We start from the raw sequence: 21268 nt of genomic DNA on the forward strand, positions 1-21268 counted from the left end.
TTAACCCAACCCCACCCCCATCTATTTATCTTTCAGCCCCCTTCCCCCTCCATATATTCGATGAAGGGCTTATGCCTGAAATATCAATTCTCCTTCTCCTTGGATGCTGCCTGACCTGCTGTGCTTTTCCAGCACCACACATTTCAACTCTGACTCTCCAGCATCTGTAGTCCTTACTGTCTTTCAGAACAGACTTGACTACTAGATGTAAGTTTGCTCACTGAGCTAGAAGGTTTATTTTCAGACGTTTCGTCACCATACTAAGTAATGTCATCAGTGAGCCTCTGGTGAAGCATTGATAGTATGGCCCACTTTTTATTTGTGTGCTTAGGTTTCCTTGGGTTGGTGATGTCATTTCCTGTGGTAATGATTTCCTGTTCTTTTTCTCAGGGGGTGGTAAATTGGATCCAGTCAATGTGTTTGTTGATAGAGTTCCAGTTGGAATGCCATGTTTCTAGGATTTCTCCCATGTGTCTCCTTTTGGCTTGTCCTAGGATGGATGTGTTGTCCCAGTTGAACTGTTGACACCACTTTGACTGGGACAATTCATCCATCCGAGGACAAGCCAAATAGAGACATGTGCGAGAATTCCTAGAAGCATGGCACTCCAACCGGACCTCTATCAACAAACACATTGACTTGGACCCTGTTTACCACCCCCTGAGAAAAAGAACAGGAAATGATATCACCAACACAAAGAAACCTAAATGCATAAATAGAAAGTAGGCCATACCACCAGTGCTTCACCGGAGGCTCACTGAAGATGTTACCCATTATGGTGACGAAACATCTGAAAATGAACCTTGCAGCTCAGCGAGCAAATTTACATCCAGAACCTCAACCTGAGCTACAAATCTTCTCAAAACTCAATAAGACTTTGATTACTTTACTGTGTTAAGGATGCTTGGTGAGACCACTTTTGGAAAACTGCATTCAATTCTGGTCTCCTCGCTATAGGAAGGATTTTGTAAAACTTGAAGGGTTCGGAATAGATTTGCAGGGATGTTGCCAAGGTTGGAGGGTTTGAGCTACAGGGAGAGGCTGAATAGGCTGGGGCTGTTTTCCCTGGAGTGTCAGAGGCTGAGGGGAGACCTTCTTGAGGTTCATAAAATCACGAGGAGCATGAATAGGATAAATAGACAAGGTTGTTTCCCTGGGGTGGGTGAGTCCAAAACTAGAGGGCAGAGGCTTAGGGTGAGAGGGGAAAGATATAAAAGGGACCTGAGGGGCAACCTTTTTCATGCAGAGGATGATAAGGGTATGAGCTGCCAAAGGAAGTGGTGGAGGCTGGTACAATTACAGCATTTAAAAGGCATCTGGATGGGTATGTGAATAGGAAGAGTCTGGAGGGATAGGAGCCAAATGCTGACAAATGGGGCCAAATTTATTTAGGGTTCGCATGGATAAGTTGGACTGAAGGGTCTGTTTCCATGCTGTAAAGCTGTCTGATTGGAAGGACATTAGCTGTAGATGTTGAATAGCTCAAAAGAAATGGACACATTGGACTTGAAAAGAGAGGGAAACCAGACAACCAGGCACAAACAGAAGGTCACTGTTTGCATGGTATGCCCTTCAAGACAAAAAGATTTCATCTCTGTCGATGTTTTACAGAGGCTGAACTCGAGCAAGGACTACAGAAGGACCTCGAGGGCAAAATGTTCAAATAGATTTAGTGCGAAAGTTTATTTTCTCTCTCTTGCTCGGTCTCTCTTGAAAAAGGGGTATAGGAACCCAGTGAAAGGAGCACTGTCTGTCCCTGATATTTGTGGCTGATGAATGGGGGCCCTGCGTTCAGTGGTGTTACCAAATGTTAAACAGGGCCATCTGAGTTTGATTTAGTCCTTTGAAGGGGTGTTGGTCAGGGGTGGGTGGGGGTGCGGTGGGGTGGTGGTGGCATTATTACTGAGTACCTGTATTAGATTACACAGCCCCAAGTCCCCTCCTCTGGGCTACAAGAAGCCTATGGAAATTGGTGCCAGTGCGGAAGGCTTTGATTTCTTATCAGATGAAGGGGAAGGAGAGATGGGGGGGGGGGGGGGGGAATTGGAGAGAGGGAGTCCTTCGCAATGTGGCGCGCCGGATAAATTATTCCCAACCGTTCCAAGAGAAAAGGAAAGGGAGCGGAAGGGGATTGGTCAGTGCCTTCAGTTTTGGGAGGCGCTACCTCAGAACCCAAGCTGGGTTGGCTGAAAGGTCCACAACCTTTCCCCTCTGGAATTCTGCCTTTTGACCCAGGGCATCATTAATCACGATGTGTCAAATGACAATCATTCATCATGCAAGTGACAGGATGTGGAAACAGCAACCCAAAAGCTCAAATCACCAGAGTGTTAACAGAGGCCACGCTCAGATTTTCACGGCTGCTGGGCAGATTACTCTGCTGCCTACTTTCAAAATAAAAGGCGCATTATTGAATTCTCCCCCTTCCGTCTGGCTTTTGAAACCTCCTCAGTTTTTGTTTCCAGAATCTTTAGTTCAGTTTGCACCTTTTCCTAATTCCCTCCCACCTCGGTAAGGATTTATCCTGCGGCTGCCCAGTTTGGCAACTGTCAGTGGGCGTTTAGTATCTCCCTCACTCAATTGTTCACCCGATCTGAGTTGAACTTCGACGGTCTCCTGCCTTTCTCTCTTTTAAGATGCTCCCTCAAATCAATGTGGACTAAGTCAGCTCTTTCATAAGAGCTCAGACTCAGTTTTGTCCTGATCTTTTTTTTAATCTGCTTGGAGGATATGGCCGTCATAGAACATAGAAGAATACAGCGCAGTACAGGCCCTTCGGCCCTCAATGTTGCGCCGATCCAAGCCCACCTAACCTACACTAGCCCACTATCCTCCATATGCCTATCCAATGCCCGCTTAAATGCCCATAATGAGGGAGAGTCCACCACTGCTACTGCAGGGCATTCCATGAACTCACGACTCACTGAGTAAAGAACCTACCCCTAACATCTGCCCTATACCTACCCCCCCTTAATTTAAAGCTATGCCCCCTCGTAATAGCTGACTCCATACGTGGGAAAAGATTCTCACTGTCGACCCTATCTAAACTCCTAATCATCTTATACACCTCTATCAAGTCACCCCTAAACTTTCTTTTCTCCAATGAAAACAACCCCAAGTGCCTCAGCCTTTCCTGATACGATCTTTCTACCATACCAGGCAACATCCTGGTAAACCTCCTCTGCACCCGTTCCAGTGCCTCCACATCCTTCCTATAGTATGGCGACCAAAACTGCACACAATACTGGCTAGCTAGCAGATCATTGCTATCCAGTTCTGAAGAAGAATCAGCTAGACTCGAAACGTTAACTTGTTCTGTCTTCACTGTGATCTCCAGGACTTTTTGTTTCTATTACAGATTCAGTCATCTGCAGTAGTTTGCTCCTTATTTATTGCCCATCCCTAGTTGTCCAGAGGAGGTTTAACCAAGGATGGCAGTATTTATGTGGAGAGAGAAAAACACCGAGTTAACATTTCAACCCTGATGTGTCTCTTCTTCATAGTTTTGCAATCGTCAACGTTAACTCTGTTCCTGTCTCCAGAGCTGTGTCCAGATACTCCATTCCTCATAGACACAACCAGACCTGCTGAGTGTCTCCAGCAATTTCTGTCTTTATGCCTGATTTCCAGCGTCCGTAACATTTGACTTTTATAAAAGCGAGCCACGTTGCTATGGGTCTGGAGTCACCTGTAGGCCAGACTGGGTAAGGACGGCAGTTTCCTTCCCTAAAGGACATTGGGGAACCAGATGGGTTTTTGCAACAGTTGCAATTAAGCTACCACTTCATTTAATTCCAGACTTTTTGTTTTAAAAGTTGAATTTAAATTGCACCATCTGCCCAGGTGAGATTTGAGCCCAGGTCCCTTGAATGTTATTGGGTGTGGGGGGGGAGGGATTCAGAATTTCGTGCCGAACAGTATATGGGCAGCTATTGCAATGCAGTGAGGTTACACTGAAACCTAAATGGTTGTCCGTGGTAGCTGGAACCAGTGATGTGATTGGCTCCAATGGTGAGTTTGCACCTGTGCAGCTGATGTCACTGTATTCTGTGCGTGATGATGTCAGCACCAGTACATGGGCAGGCTGCCCAGCTTTAGAGAATCAGTCCTTGAAAGAGCCCACCCCACCCTTTCCTGTCCCAGTGGTTTTCTCTCATGTTTTCCCCCAGTGTTTCCGGGAGTGGGGAACTCGGTCGCCTGTACCAGGCGCCCACCCCACTCTGCCCCGTCTCCCCTGCAGCAACATTGTGCTGCTCCCAGTCATGTTAGTGTGCACACTGTGATCCAATAGAATTCCTACAGTACGGAAACAAGTCATTTGGCCTAAGTCCACACCGAGCCTCTGCAGACTATCCCACCCAGACCCGTACCCTAGTACTCTACATTTCCCCCTGACTAATGCACCTAACCTACACATCCCTGAACATTATGGGTAATTTAGTATGGCCAATCCACCTAACTACACATCTTTGGACTGTGGGACAAAACTGGAGCACCCAAAGAAAACCCATGCAGACGCGGGGAGAATGTGCTAACTCCACACAGAGATAGTCACCTGAGGCTGGAATCGAACCTGGGTCCCTGCGCTGTGAGGCAGCAGTGCTAACCATCGAGCCTCAGCATCACCCCTCCTCTTTCAAGCGATCCGACAACCATGTTAAACAATCCCTGATTTGGAAACTGAAATAAAAACAGAATCTAGGTAACTGACAAAAGGTCAATGAAAACTGAGTAAATCAAGATAATATTGATGCGTCTCAGTCCCTGCAGTGCTAAAAATCTCTCCGTTCCAAGCCCCAGTGTGTCCTGCTAATTTTGTTTTCTTATTAGCATATCCTATTCAATGCGCTATGCAGCAAGCTCTGGAGAAACTCAACAGGTCTAAGCAGCATCCGTGCAGTGAGAAAGTTAATGTTTTGAGTCCAGTTTGACTCTACTTCAGTTCTGAAGAGGAGCCATGCAACACTAACCCTGTTTTTCTCTCCACAGATGCTGTCACAGACTTGCTGAGTTTCTCTACCGCTCTTTTTTGTGTTTGTTTCAAATATCTGACACACACACACACACAATATCTTGCTTTGGTTCATCTCTGGATCACAGGCAGCTGAATAAGTCGTATTAGCCCTGTGAATCCTGGTCTTTCCTTTTATTGGGGGTGCCCCTTTACCGGTGTTTACGATGCCCGGTGCAGCATGGGCGACAGTTGTCCATGGTAATGGGTTCCTGAGCTTAGCCAAGGATGTTCACTTAAGAAGGCTTCATTCAGTAAGACTGCGGTAGGTCGCTACAGAGTTCTCAATCACTTCCTGCCCCCTCGCATGTGGCAGCACAGATGTTTATCAGCTGTGCAAGGCTGAGGGATTTGTCCCTGTTTCAATGTTTGCAACAGCTTTGTCTGACAGGCCTATTACTTTCCATTCAACCTCTGTAAATTCAATCAACATTCCCAAAGTGACAAAGCGGCCTGGCTAATATAAACCATTTGAAGTTTATTTCAACGTCGGAGCTAATTAAATTTCCTCCTTTCTCACTGCTAATCTGTTAACAAATTTCCTTACACACCGCTGCATTGATTTCCGCACACCTTCTTAAATTCACACCGACTCACGCGATGTTTGATTTTTGGGTGCGTCATTCCAGACGGTTCCCCTTCACAGGCGATGGGAATGAGGGTGGCATTTTGTGGCTTTTGGGTGTGGTGTTGGCCAGTGCACAGCATGATCCCATCACCCTTTAGATTAGATTCCCTACAGTGTGGAAACAGGCCCTTCGGCCCAACAAGTCCACACCGACCCTCTGAAGAGTAATCCACCCAGACCCATTTCCCTCTGACCATTGCACCTCACACTATGGACAATTTAGCATGGCCAATTCACCAGCACATTTTGGACTGTGGGAGGAAACTGGAGCACCCGGATGCACTTTACAACAGACCTCCCCTGACTTGGGGCAACCAGATAGGTTTTCTGGGGTCATGTGGCCTTTGATTCTTGCCATCTTTGACGAGTGGAATTGCCCACAGTGAGGAGCGCAAGCAGATAACCTCTCTTCACAAAGTCATATAGCACAGCTAACTGCATACAGTTCTGGTCACCCTGCTATAGGAAGGATGTTATTAAATTGGAGAGGGTGCAAAAAAGATTTACAGCTATGTTACTGAGACTGGACGGAGTTATGGGGATAGGCTGGGACATTTTTCCCTGAAACTTTGGAGGTAACCTTGCAGGTAACCTCTTACGCTCATGAGGGACATCGATAAGGTGAATAGCAAAGGTCTTTTTTCCCAGGGTAGGGGTGTCCAGATCTAGACATAATAGGTTTAAGGTGAGAGGGATTGAAAAGGGACCTGAGGGGCATCTTCTTCATGCAGAGGATGGTGTGCATGTGACAAGGAAGTGGTAGAGGTGGGAACAATTACACCGTTTAAAAGACATTTGGACGTATGCATGAATAGGAAAGGTTTAGAGGGATATGGGCCATCTGCAAGCAAATGGGACTAGTTCAGTTGAGGAACTGGATAGGGCTGGACTGAAGGGTCTGTTTGCGTGTTGTCTGACTGGAAGCCGATATAGGCGAGTGAGTAGGTGGGTAGACTGGTGCGGATACAAGTTAGGGGGTAGGCTGCAGTGGATCCCACATGATACCTCGCATGATTCAGTCTGCTCCATCAATGCGCTGAAGCATCCCAGTTAAACTAGAGCAAAAGGACAAGGGTGGAGAAGCTGAAGGCTACCTTCCCTCTCAAGCGCTTTTTAAACTTAGAACAAGGGAATCTGGTCAAATCGTATTCCGCTGACAATCAGGATTGAGGAGGGTTATAAGCTGTGAGACCATGGCAGCTCAGTGCCACATCTCTGAAATCAATTAGGAAAATGATCATTACAGTCATATTAGCAGCACTTTGTGATTAAATGTGAAGTCCTGACGTATGGAGTGTCTATAAATCAGGTTATTCAGTACATGTGGGAGCACTACTTTAAGTTGCAGTGTTAAACTCAGTGTGATCCCAGGTCACTCTGTATTGATTGGACCATCATTGTGAGGCCGGTTAATATGATGTGACTCAGTTTCTTGTCTCTTTACATTTTATGCCCTCTCTTCTGTCACTTTCCACATAGTGATGTCTCAGAACCACAGAACCAATTTCACGTGTTGCAGCCCTTACCCTGTTCACGTGTTCAGGCACTGGGGTGTCCGTTCTTTGAGGTCTCACAGATATCAGGACAACAAGCGATAGGGTTAGGGCCAACCCGTCCAGGTCCTATCCAAATTATCCCCTGGGCCAGCAACAAGCACCTGCATTGATGCAGCGCCATGTGGTCCCAAGGGGTGATTATCGAACCAAACTTAATACTGAGCCAAGTATTAGGACACACGTGACTGAAAGCTTGATCGAGGAGCTAGGCTGCACGGAACTGGAATGAAAGGGAGGTTTTAGAGAGGGATTTGCAAAGTTTGCAGATGGAAGCGAAGCCGTCAGTGAGGAGAACGATTACAAATCGCTGGTGAAGGTGGGCTCAAGAGGCCAAAGACAGAGGAAGGTCATGGGACTGGAGGAGTTTAGAGAAATAGGGGAGGGTGGGATGTTTGCTCACACCGGCGAGGGTGTTAAAAAACAAGGCCAGTGGGGCAGAGTCTGACCTAGGGTATGGCGACAGTAATCTGGATAGATTTATTGGAGATTCGGGGGGGGGCTCTTGCAACTGTAGTATCACAACCTCTGAGCTAGGAGACCTGGGTTCAAGCCCCACCTGTTCCAGAGATGTGTAATTATCTCTCTGAACAGGTTGATTAGAGAATATCTAAAATGCTAATCCGAGAAAGGACTCTTGTGGTGCATGCCTCTGAGCTAGCAGACTATATTGAAAGTCCCGAATGGGTTCTTTAGGTCTGATCAAAATGATTACAAGAGTAAGCGTGAGCTTTGATGTGAAACAAATTTATTAGCTTAAACTACTTAATATGTATATCAAAGACTTATACAAATGAGTGAATATGGGCTTAAACTACACAATATGCTGACAGAGTGTAGGCCCGACAAGGAAGGTTGTCTCAGCACATTTATTGGCAACGAATGAATAAACGAATGAATAATAACAATGGGTTTCTGTCCATCGGGGACCCTGCTTTGCAATGGCTGGTCTGGAGGACTCCGGATTGAGGTGAAGTCAATGAGATGGGCAATTTCCCTGATATTAGTGCTGTTCTCAATCTAAGACCACGTGCTGTATCACCATTCCACTGGGGGCGGCACGGTGGCTCAGTGGTTAGCACTGCTGCCTCACAGCACCAGGGTCCCATGTTCGATTCCAGCCTCGGGCAACTGTTTGTGTGGAGTTTGCACATTCTCCTCGTGTCTGCGTGGGTTTCCTCAGGTCAGGTGGTTGGCCATGCTAAATTGCCCACAGTGTTAGGTGCATTAGTCAGGGGTAAATGTAGGGGAATGGGGCTGGGTGTCGGTGTAGACTTGTTGGGCCGAAGGGCCTGTTTCCACACTGTAGGGAATCTAATCTACTTTCAGTACTTCCGTAGACGGGAAAACAGCTCCAGGAGGCTCCGAGTGAGGATCAAATAGGACAATTCTCACGGACAGTTTAGAGTCACTTGGTCACCTCTCTGTCAAGACATGCTGGGTTTCCATTTGGCCTGTTTTCCACGTACTTTCCTATTTTATTTCAATTGCTAGTTGTAATATCCGATTTACCCCTAACGCTCTGGGTTGAAGGTATCATTTTTAATTCTACCACAAGCAAACCTTGACTATTTGACTGTAAAGGCATCACATCGAAGCTTGTGCATACACATATAACTTACTGTGTCTCCAATGTCTGGGCACCATCTTGAAAAACCCCCCAAGACTCCTCATTCTCTGCAGCCCAGAAGCGTCCACACCCTCATGGTTTTGTCATCTCTCTTGGCCTCGCCACATCCACTCGCAATCCCCAGCCCGTTATAGTAAGTTATATGTGTATGCACATGCTTCGATGTGATGCCTTTACAGGTCCATCCATAAAAACAGACCTCAGCGATCTGTAGAGCTATCCTGAGCCACGCCTTTAGAGAAGAGAGTAGGGTAACTATAAAAATAATCACTAAGGTGACTCATCTCCCTTTCTAGTTTGTATATTTTCTCCTTCCCCCACCTCACAGTGGGAAGGTTCCTCTTCTTCAAACTGTGGTTTAAAGAGCTGGTTGAATGTGGATTAAATAAAGTCTCTGGTTTAGAGTGCCAGTTAATGTGTGGATTTAATAAAGACCTGGTTTGGAGTGTTGGTTATGTGTGGACTTAAAATGGATCCCATGTTCGAGTGCTAGTTATGTATAGGTTTATTATAACCTTGGTTTAAAGTGCTGGTTATTAGTGGGTTAAGTAAAGACCGAGGTTCAGAGCGCATGTTATATGTGAGTTTAATATAACCCTGGTTTAAAGTGCTGGTTATATGTGGGTTTAGTATAACCTTGGTTTAGACTGCTAGTTATGGGTGGGTTTAGTATCATCCTAGTTTAGCGTGCTGGTTATGGGTTGTTTAGTATCATCCTGGTTTAGAGTGCTGGTTGTGTTAGGGTTAGTTTAACCCTGGTTAGAATACTGGTTATGGGTGGTTTTAGTATAACCCTGGTTGAGAGTGCTGGTTATGGGTGGTTTTAGTATAACCTTGGTTTAGACTGCTGATTATGGATGGGTTTATTGTATGAATGTAAGACAGCCATATTGTGGATACAGTGATGGATCCCCTTGTGCAAACAGTTTTATTGCATTCCACAAAATGAGAGAAAGGGCCCTGTGTGGAAATATGATCCTGCTAATCGCACACAGATTGCGATCTCCATTGTCAGAGGCTGGACCTCCTCCTAAAGCCAAATTGGAATTCACTGCATTTCCAGTTGTTGTGAGCAGGACAAGAGGCCTATCCAAGCTTTACACTGAAGGATCAGAGTTTAAAACGCAGACAGTATGAACCAGCACAGAGCAGGGTGTGTCATGTTGACACCTGTTTCGTGGGGCCTCTATCATCCATTGGCTTTTCTTTTGGAAGCGAACAGAGCAACAGTGTGTCCAAAAATAGTCAGCAGCAACTGCACAGTTTGTGTCCCCGGGATTTATGTCTTTTGACCAGCTGAGGAAGACTAATGCTCTCATCCTTGTTTTAAAATCCTTCCGTGACTGCCTTCCACCCCCACCCCCATCTCTCCCAATCCAGTCCCTCCCTGTCTCTGTAACGTCCTCAAGTCCCATAACACTTCCAGTTCTGGCCTCGTGTGAATCCTTGGTTTCCATAGAATCCTGACAGTGTGGAATCAGACCAATTGGCCCAACAGGTCCACGCTGACCCTCCTAAGAGCATCCAACCCAGACCCATCCCCCTACCCCGTACTTCCCATGGCTAACGCACCTAACCTACACCTCCCTGGACACTATGGGCAATTTAGTATGGCCAAATCACCTAACCTGTACATCTTTGAACTGTGGGAGGAAACCGAAGCATCCGGAGGAAACCCACACAGACACGGGGAGAATGTGCAAACTCCACACAGTCAGTCGCCTATGGCTGGAATCGAACCCAAGGCCCTGTGAGACAGCAGTGCTAACCACTGAGCCATTCTGCTACCCATCAAGTGCCTGGGCCCTAAGTTGAGGAGTTCCATCATCTGCCTCACCATCCCCCTTTCTATTTCTCTCTCCGTCCTTCTTTAAACAATTCTCACAGCTACTTTCTTTAACCATTTTGTTCAATGGTTCTAAGATCTCTGTCGTGACAAATATTGGCTGGCTATATATTTCTACAACATGCCTTGGAATCTTTTAATATGTTAAAGGGCGCTATTTGGTCATTAAGAGGAAACATTGCTTCCTGTCTATGCCCCTCATCATTTTATTAACATGTGGTTGGCATGTGATTGCCCTCTGGGCATGAAGGGATGAGTAATAAATGCTGACCTGGCCAGTGATGTCCTCATCCACTGAAAGAATGAGAAAAAGAATTCTGATAGTTAATATCTATCCAAAGTTCAGGAGCGTAGAGAAACACACCTCAAAACTGTGGTAAGCCCTTTTCAGCACTTCAATTTTCCTCCTTCCTGTTATCAAACGTGTCACTTCCTAACAGAGAGACGGGCCTTTCTGTTCAAAATGGTAAGCGTTGAGGAGACAGAATTCCTGTTGGAAACCCTTCTGCCTCTTGTATCTTGCAGGAACGCCAGTGAACCGGATTCCCATCATGGCGAAGCAGGTGTTGGATTTGTACATGTTGTATAAGCTCGTCACAGAGAAGGGCGGACTGGTGGAAGTTATCAATAAGAAGATTTGGCGGGAAATCACCAAAGGCCTCAACTTACCTACCTCAATCACCAGTGCAGCCTTTACACTCAGGACCCAGTAAGTAGCAGCCACTGTGTTTGGCCATAACCACGTCAGGAACGATCACCTCTCAGGGGATTTTCGGCTCCGTGTCAGATGAACTCCCCTCTGTCACCTCCCAACCAAAAGACACAGTCACCAGCCACATCTACCAAAGGGTGGGAAGGGCATAGATATAAGAAGCGCAGGATTGCATTAGCTCTATGTTCACTTTGTTAAACCTTCATCATCTCGGGTCAAAGTCTTTAAAATTTCTGCCCCCCTCCTCCTAAAGATATGGAATTCTTGAATGGATTTATGGATTCCAATTGTATCACATGTTCCAGGTTTAATTCTTGACATCTCTGTTGATCAGGTATCTGTGTAGAATTTATACAGTATAGTTGTCTGTTACTGTCTCTGATCACCTGAAGTTCTGTTTCTGATGTAGTTTCACCCTCCTCATGTTTGTGTTCGACACAAAAATGTCTAATAGCATTAAAAAGATAAATGTTAATGTTGCACCTGAACACACAGAGCATTCTTAATAAGGTAGATGAATTAATGTCGCAAATAGCTGTTACGATATGATTGTGAGTACAGACTCATGGTTACAGTGTGACCAAGAATGGGATTTGAATATTTAAGGATATTCAATATGTAGGAAGGACAGGCCGAAAGAAAAGGAGATGAGGTGACTGTTTTGGTCAAAGATGTAATCAGCACAGAAGGGATGTTAAGCCAGGATCTCTCGATGTGGAATCAGTCTGGGTGATGCTGAGGAACAACATGGGGGTGGAATACATCACTGGGAGTTCTCTCTCGGCCTCCAAAAAGGGATGACATTAAATGGGCAACTAAAGAAGTGGGTATCATACAGTCATCAATCGTGGTTTTAATATCGATACAGTCTGAGCAAACACATCAGTAAGAATCTTTTGCAGATTAATTCTTGGTGAACACACAAGATTTATTTTAAGACAGGTGTATTGAGGAACCAACTCAGGAACAGGCTATCCTAGATTTGATATAGTGCAATGAGAAGGGGTTAATTACTGTTCTTGTTGTGCAGGGTCATTTAGGGAAGAGTGACCTTAACGTGATAAAATTCGTCATTGGGACGGAATGTGAACTGAGTCAATCTGAAACTAGAATGCTCAATTTAATCGAAGGAAGGTGCAAAGTTATGTGGTGTGAGTTGGCTGAGAATTGACGAGCAGACAGAATGTAAGACTAAGCATTAATATTCAAATCCTCTCTGACCGCAGGTGCCAAATAACTGGACAACTACTAACATTGTCACATTATTTAAAAAGGGAGGCAGGGATAGACTAGGAAATTACAGGCCAGTTGGTCTAACCTTGGTGGTGGGGGCACATTATTAGAAAGAATTCTGTGGAACAGAATACATCTACCTTTGGAGAGATATAGATTAATGAGGGATAGTCCACGTGGATTTGTTAAGGGAGGGTTGTGTTTGACCAGATGTTTTGAGGAGGGAACCAGGAGGGTTATTGAGGATCATTTGATGTGGTCTACAGAGGAACCTCGATTACCCAAATGACACGGGTGGGGTGTATTTTGTTTGGTTAATTGAATGCCGGATAACATAGTTAGCCAAGCATCGGGACCTTGTGATCTTGTTCAGATAAACCGAAGTTCGGATAATTGAATGCCAGATAATTGAATGCCGGATAACATAGTTAGCCAAGCACCGGGACCTTGCGATCTTGTTCAGATAAACTGAAATTCGGATAATCGAATGCCAGATAATCGAGGTTCCTCTGTACATGGAGTTAAACATGGCTAAGGTCCCTCACAGCAGACAGGCCAATGGGATCCAAGGTAAAGTGGCATGTTGGATCCAAAATTGGCAGGGGAGGGGGTAGAAGCAGAGGGTGATGGTCGAGGGAAGTGTCTGACTGGAAGCCTGTTTCCAGTGGCATTTTGCAGGGCCCCTGCTATTTATCATGCGCATGATTCCAACTTAAACACAGAGGGAATGATTGAGAAGTTTGTGGATGACTCAAAAGTTGATAGGGAGGTAACTAGTAAGGAGGATAACCTGTAAACTACAGGAGGATAACGACAGACTGGTCACCTGGGCAGAGCGCGGCAATTGGAATTCAACCTGGAAAGGTGTGAGGTAGTGCGCTTGGGGAGGGGTGACAAGGTGAGGGGCGATATTGTGTTAGGTAGGACCCTGATGATCAGAAGGATTCTGGTGTGCGTGTCCACAGTTTCCTAAAGGTAGAGAAGTTGGTCAAGAAAGCACGCAGGATGGTTGACTTCATTTGCCATGGCACAGAACCGAAGATCGAGGAGGTGAGGCTGGAACTGTATACAACACTGGTTCTACCACAACTGGAAGATTGCATGCAGCTCTGGTCGCCACACCTCGGAAGGATGTGATTGCCCTCGAGGGGGTGCAAAGGGGTTTTACTGGGATGCTGCCTGGGCTGGAGGGTCTGAGCTATGAGGAAAGACTGGGATTATATTCCTTGGAACAGCGAAGGCTGAGACAGGACTTGGTAGAGTGTTTAAAATTATGAGGGGCATAGTTAGAATGGATAAGAAGGCACTTTCTCCAGTAGTCGAGAGGTCAGTGACCAGAGGGCATAGGTTTAAGGTAAGAGGCCAAGAGGAGAGTCAAGGAGAAGTTTTTTTACCCAAAGGGAGGTGGCAGTCTGGAACTCACTGCCTCAAAAAGTGATTGGAGTCAGAAACTCTTCTACTATTTCAACAGTATTTCCATATTCACTCATAGTGAATGTACTCATACGGTACATACTTTTGACTGACAAGGTGCGCTTTTTTTATCACTGCTGAGAAGCCATTTAAACAATAGCACTCACAGTGTCTCTTGGACATCCAGCTCGAAGTGAAGAGTAGGGCGAAGAAGAATTGTCAATGGGACGGAATGTGAGAGGACAAGACAATGGCCGCGGGTTTTTCCCCACTTACACCCAGACCCGTGTTAGCCTTGCTTTTCTTCAAAGCTGCTTCTTGTGTCTCTCAAGAAACTGTCTGGCTGTGGGAGGGGTCAGTACATTTTCAGCCCATCTACTGGGTCGATGGACCAACCAGCCAGACCTCAGCTGTTATTTCCAACCATGTCATGTGGCTGGGGGGGGTTTGAACGTGGGTAAGAGGCGAGGAGATGGTGAACAGAGACCAGGAAAAAAAACCTTACTCTTTTCACTCAGAGGGTGGGAGACTGCAGACTCAGAGTGCATGTCCACATTTACAATGGGTTTGGCAGGGCAAGGAACAGGTAAAGGGGGCAGAAGAGGAAGCGTCAACCAGTGTTTCTGTCTTGCATGTCACATACATCCGATTGAGTCACTGTCCTGAGGTGAGAACAGTGCAGTGAAAATCTGTTTTCACCGCTGTATTTAACCCTGAGACTCAACCACGGGGGGATCTCACAGAGACTTATAACATTCTAACGGGACTAGACAGGATAGATGCAGGGAGGAGGTTCCCGATGGTGAGTGCGTCCAGAACCAGGGGTCACAGTTTGTGGATTCAGGGTGGGCCATTTAGAACCGAGATGAGGAGACATTTCTCCACCCAGAAAGCAGTTAGCCTGTGGAATTCATTACCACAGGAAGTAGTTGATGCCAAAACATTGAATGTATTCAAGAGGCATCTAGATATAGCACATGGGGAGAATGGGATCAGAGGTTATGGGGAGAAAGCAGGATTAAGATATTGAGTTGGACAATCAGCCATGATTGTGATAAATGATAGAGCAGGCTCAAAGGGCCGAATGGCCTCCTTCTGCTCCTATCTTCTGCATTTCAATGTTTACAGCCATACCCCAATGAAAACCCCTATTTATGGCACTTGTAATAAAGCCTTGAGTTGACAAATATTGTTGGCACACTCACTGAGATTTGCTGTTCCTGTGCATTCTCTGTATGCATTCCCCTCTCCAGGTCGGTTTTGTGGTGCCTTGGGCGTTGAGGGCAAGGCGCCCATTTATTGCCCATCCAGAATTGCCCTGAATGGTAGATGGGGCCACTTTAGATGAACCAACCATATTGGAGGTATTAATATTAGCATCCTGCCTCCACTATCTGCGTTAGCAAGCTGTTTGGGAAGGAGAGGGATCATCGCTTCCCAAATGCAGTGTCACAGTCGCCCAGAGTACAGAGAGCCGTGTAACACACACCCCTTGTCCTCCTGCAGATACATGAAATACCTCTACCCATATGAATGTGAAAAGCAATCACTCAGTTCACCCACAGAGCTCCAGGCAGCGATTGACAGCAACAGGCGTGAGGGCAGAAGACCCAGCTACAGCTCGGCTCTCTTTGGCTATTCACCATGTTCGGCGACCCCCCTTCTGTCCCCGGCCAAGGTCCATCTGTCGTCCCTGAATGTTCCCACCTCCAATGGAATCCACCTCTCTCCAGGGCAGCTCATCAAAAAAGGTAAGTGACGTTTCATGAGGAGCCACGTTGAGGTTGTACAGGGCATTGGTGAGGCATCTTTTTAAGCACCTTGTCCAGTTCTGGTCGCCCTCCTAGAGGAAGGATATTATTAAATTAGAGAGACTTACCAGGATGCTGCTGGGAATGGAAGGTTTGACTTATGAAAAAAGGCTCTGGGACGGTTATCACTGGAGTGTAGGAGGTTGGGACATGACCGTATACAGGTTTATAAAATCATGAAGGGTATCGATGGTAAATGTCTATTGGGGTGAGGGATTTCAAAACTAGGGGCACATTTTTAAGGTGAGAGGAGAGAAATTTTAAAAAGATGTGTGAGGCAAATTTCTTTTTCACATTGAGGGTGGTTTGCGTGTGTACTGAACTTCCTGAGGAAGTGGTGGATGTGGGTACAATTACAAAGTTTAAAAGACATTTGCGTAAGTGTATGAATAGGAAAGGTTTGGAGGGCTATGGACCAGGTACGGGCAGGTGGGCCTGGTTTAGTTTGGGATTATGTTCGGCACGGACTGGTTGGACCGAGGGGTCGGTTTTTGTACTGTATGACTCTGTGAGTCTTCCTGCATTTGCTGCATTGGACACCACATTTGGGAGCCTCCCCTCCCCCTCCCAATCTCCCTTACCTCCTCCATGCCTACAACCCAAGCTTTTCCAATTCTGGCATCTGACAAGTCTACACAGTTCCCCAATACGCCGTCCCTTAGCCATAAAACCCACTAAGTCTCTGTTTCTTCACCTCACCCTCCTCCTTTAACCCTCTTCTTAAAACCCTCCAAACATTGCTTCATCTATCTCGAAACGTCCTCACGTGGCTTCATGTCAAAATCTTGTCAGATTTCACCTCCAGTGATCCACAGTAGAAACAAAGAAAATTTGTAGCAACACAACGATATTAAACGTGCTCCAGGCAGTCCCTGATTTGCAAACATTTGACTTATGAACATTCATACTTACAAACAAGATCTCACATTAATATTAATTTCAAAGATCTGACATGCTTGCACTTATGAACAGCTATTTTATACAAAATTCTGTTCCAACTTGTGTACAAGTCAACTTGCAAGCATACTCAGTATTAGAATCTGTTTGTAATCTGGGAACTGCCAGTATCAACATGTAAGGTGTTGTTATTAGATGGGCAATAGTGAATCTTTACAGAAATAGTTTTATAGAAATGTTTATGTTTCCCCCTGAATTTGGTCATTTGGGGAGTCAAAGAATGTTTTAGGTCCTCTTTGAGTTGAGTTGACGATTTGGATGGATCACATCTGGTGAACTTGTGAGAGATCACATTACCCTTCAGTGGTCCCTGTAGCGTGGATCTTTGACTGGGCCTCTATTGATTCGATGAGACAGAATTAGATCCGAAGATGTGCAGGTCAAGTGAATTGGCCATGCTAAATTACCCATCGTGTTCAGGGATGTGTACTTTAGGTTCATTAGTCAGGGGTAAATGTAGAGTAATAGGGGAATGGGTTTGAGTGGGATACTCTTCAGAGAGTCAGTATAAACTTGTTGGGCTGAAGGGTCTGTTTCCACACTGTAGGAATTCTAAGCAAATTCTTCTAAGCAAATCTTTAGCAACCGTGTTATCCTCCAATCCTCTCTCTGAGTCATGAGGAGAGAGAATCTCCTCCATCTTAGTCCAACTTGGAATTAACAATGATTACAGAAAGATAGAATCTGCATTTACATAACGCCTTTCACAATTTCAGATTGTACTTTACAGCTAATGACACATCCTTTAAGATGTAGCGACTGATGCAAGCTAAGGAAAATAGCAATTTAATTACAGCTAGCTCCTCCACAACCTCTTTTTTTGATCCCAACTGAGGACATGCCATTCTTTGAAATAGGGGCATGGAATTATTTATGTCCACTCGGAGATGCGGAGATGTACAGCACGGAAACAGATCCTTTGGTCCAACTCGTCCATGCCGAGCAGATATCTGAAATTAATCTAGTCCCATTTGCCAGCACTTGGCCCATATCCCTCTTAAACCCTTTTTATTCATATACTCATCCAGATGCTTTTTAAATATTGTAATTGTACCAGCCTCCATCACTTCCTCTGGCAGCTCATTTCATACATGCATCACCCTCTGAGTGAAAATGTTGCCCCTCAGGTCCCTTTTAAGTTTTTTCCCCTCTCACCTTAAACCTATGCCCTCTAGTTCTGGGCACCCTCTCCCCAGGGAAAAACCTTGCCTATATCGCCTATCCATGCCCCTCATGTTATTATAAACCTCTATAAAGTCTCCCCTCAGCCTCCTTGAGGACTCAGTTTAACATCTCACCTGAAAGATGGTGCCTCTGATATTTAGGCATTCCTTCATTTCAGCACTGAGACATCAACTGGAACTTTGCACTCAGGTCTCTGCCATGGAACCTGATCTCGTAACCTTAAAATTAAAAGGCAAGTGCCAGACTAGTGCTGGCGAACAGCAATGAAGTTGTTGCTACAAAACCAGGTGAAACTAGGAGAGGAGGGCATGGCCTCAAAATTAGGGGGAGTAGATTTAGGACTGAATTGAGAAGGAACTTCTTCACCCAGAGGGTTGTGAATCTGTGGAATTCCCTTGCCCAGTGAAGTAGTCGACGCTACTTCAGTAAATCTTTTTAAAGCTAAGGTAGATTTTGTTTTGAACAGTAAAGGAGTTAAGGGTTACGGTGAGAGGGCGGGTAGGTGGAGCTGAGTCCATGAAAAGATCAGCCATGAGTTTATTGAATGGCGGAGGAAGCAGGAGGGGGCAGATGGCCTACTCCTGCTCCTGTTTCTCATGTTCTTATGTAGGCATGTAGCTACTGGCTTGCAGGCTGTTGGAATGTGATCAGTGCTAAAGCTCTCTGGTCCTGTCCTGTCCAGATGCAGCATTGTGACCACTCAATGTCAGTCATTCCAGTCATCATTGCCTGCTGTTCCCTTTAGGTGTGCGACTCTACTGATGGTTCATGGAACCTGCTGCCCTCAGCGATCTGCAGGACCTTTATCTCTATCGGAATAAAATGCATGTTTTTCACAAAAGAGCATGAAGGAATGTATCTTCTGCTGTGGCAATGTTTGGAATGTGTCCATTGACCCTTTGAGGTGAAAGGGCTGGTATATTGTTCATCAGTGTCCCTGGAGGTTTGTGGTGTGTCGAGTGTGTGGTGCTGGAAAAGCACAGTAGGTCAGGCAGCAACCGAGGAGTAGGAGAATTGATGTTTCAGGCATAAGCCTTCATGAGGGCTTCATCGGATGCTGCCTGACCTGCTGTGCTTTTCCAGCACCGTACTCTCAACTCTGATCTCCAGTGTCTGCAGTCCTCACTTCCACCCAGTTTGTGCTACGGTTTGCACAGGTCTGGCTACATTTTCACGATCAATAAGATCGAGGTGAAATAAGAGCAACAGAGGGTCACGGTTAGTACTGAACCAAACAGACTGCAGCCTTCCAGATAATACAGACTGAACTAATCAGAGCAGAGAGCTCTATACAACAATGAGCCAATCAGACCAATGCACCCTGGCTAGTATTAAACCAATCCGACTGGAGAATTCCAAATGTTACTGACTCAGTCAAACTAGAGGATTCCAGGTGTATAAAATTAACTAATCAGTTTCTGGGTGATATTGACTTATACCAGAATAACAGCTCCCAAATAGTAATGAGCCAATAAGACTGAAGGATCCCAAGTGATAATGAGTAACTTGATGGGAAGAACCCTTAGTCATAATGGCCCAGTGAGATTGGAGAATTCATGTTGATAATGAGCCAATTTGACTGGAGGATTTCAGTTGATAATGAGCCAATCAGACTGGAGGATCCTAATGGATAATGAGCCATGAAGATTCCATTTGATATTGAGCCAGTCAGACTGGAGGTTTCTGGGTGATAATGAGCTTATCAGACAGGTGAATTCTAGGTGATAAGGAACCAATCAGACTCTAGGTGCTTTGAGCCAATCAGACTGGAGAATTGTAGAGGTACTGAGCTGTATGCCGTATGGTATATGGTAGCAGAGGGGATATTAGAGGTAGAGTCCACTATTTGCCACAGGTTCCAATCCCACTCCATGGTAGGTTTTCAGCAGACTGCCTGCTGCAGAGACCAGACGGAGTTGGCCGGGGTCAGAGAGAACAGCTGTGGTGGAGCCTCTTTCTCTGGTTTTCCAATGGATGGGAGAGCTGCTTGAAAATTCTCCAAGAACGCTGAATGCATACTGCCGCAAACCCCACTTGCTGCTCCCACCCCCACCCCCACCCCACCCCCATGTGGAGTAAACACCCAGCAATCCCAGGAATTACCCTCATGGCCATGAAAATCCTGCTGACTTTCCCCCTGACCTCACTGGCTGTTTTGGTTCCTGCTGTGAGCATATTTTTCATACCTGGTCCAATTGGGTTAGGAAAGTGCTTGCAGATCAATTACAGCTGTACGTTTCTTTGATCTTCCCAATAATCCCCTTAATCCTTCCTTTTACTTCCTATTTATCTTCTGCTCTTTCAGAACCTTTCTTATCTGATAAAATGCATTGGTCCACTCCTCCCCGAGACTGAAGTCTGTAACAGAGCAGGAATCATCCATTAAATTTCTTTATGAAAATAGGACAGTGCACAGCAGCAGGCCGTCCAGCCCATCAAGTCTGCATTGCTTCTTCAGAGCAGTCCACCTTGAAAAATGGCACCTGCTCTTTCTGATTATTCTTGGAGTTTACTTCCTTCGAGTATCGATCTCAACCCCTTGTCTGAAAGCTACAATGGATTCTACTAGCACCTCTCTGTCATGGCAGCTCAATGTGTGAAATAGTTTTCCCTACGTCACTTCAACACACCTTAAATCGGTTCCCTCAGCTCAAAGCCATTGATAACAAGGACCCATTCCACTTGAATCATTCATGATTTAAAAATGTTCCATTTAAACGCTTCCTTGCTTTATCTGCTCAAAGAAAGGTAATTGTAGATGCCCCCTGTATACTGATTTATGCTTATTTGAGAGACTGCCAATGCCTCAGGGAGAATTTAGTCACAAAGTCATAGGCACAGAAACCGACCCTTATGCCCAACCAGTCTGTGACGAACATAATCCCGGAATAAACAAGTCCTTCCTACCTGCCTGCTCCGAGCCCATATCCTTCCAAACCGTTTTCCTTATGTACTTATCCAAATGTCTTCTAAACATTGTACCCACGTCCGCCACTTAGAGTCATAGAGATGTACAGCATGGAAACAGACCCTTCGGTCCAACCTGTCCATGCCGACCAGATATCCCAACCCAATCTAGTCCCACCTGCCAGCACCCGGCCCATATCCCTCCAAACCCTTCCTATTCATATACCCATCAAAATGCCTCTTAAAGTTGCAATTGTACCAGCCTCCACCACTTCCTCTGACAGCTCATTCCATACACGTACCACCCTCTGCGTGAAAATGTTGCCCCTTAGGTCTCTTTTATATCTTTCCCTTCTCATCCTAAACCTATGCCCTCTAGTTC

General features: G+C 45.7%; 1 protein-coding gene across 5 annotated transcripts in view; it reads left to right on the plus strand.

Moving 5' to 3' along the window:
- The window catches only part of LOC122542481 (AT-rich interactive domain-containing protein 3A-like), a 198654-nt gene that overhangs the window by 165914 nt on the left and 11472 nt on the right, over nt 1–21268 (plus strand). For all 5 annotated transcript variants that reach the window (XM_043680237.1, XM_043680236.1, XM_043680238.1 and 2 more), the window contains 2 exons: nt 11194–11377; nt 15533–15777. In XM_043680237.1, the coding sequence (XP_043536172.1) occupies nt 11194–11377; nt 15533–15777 (429 nt within the window). The remainder of the gene's footprint in view (nt 1–11193; nt 11378–15532; nt 15778–21268) is intronic.

This window comes from Chiloscyllium plagiosum, chromosome 40 (genome assembly GCF_004010195.1).
Source record: "Chiloscyllium plagiosum isolate BGI_BamShark_2017 chromosome 40, ASM401019v2, whole genome shotgun sequence".
Lineage (NCBI taxonomy): Eukaryota > Metazoa > Chordata > Chondrichthyes > Orectolobiformes > Hemiscylliidae > Chiloscyllium > Chiloscyllium plagiosum.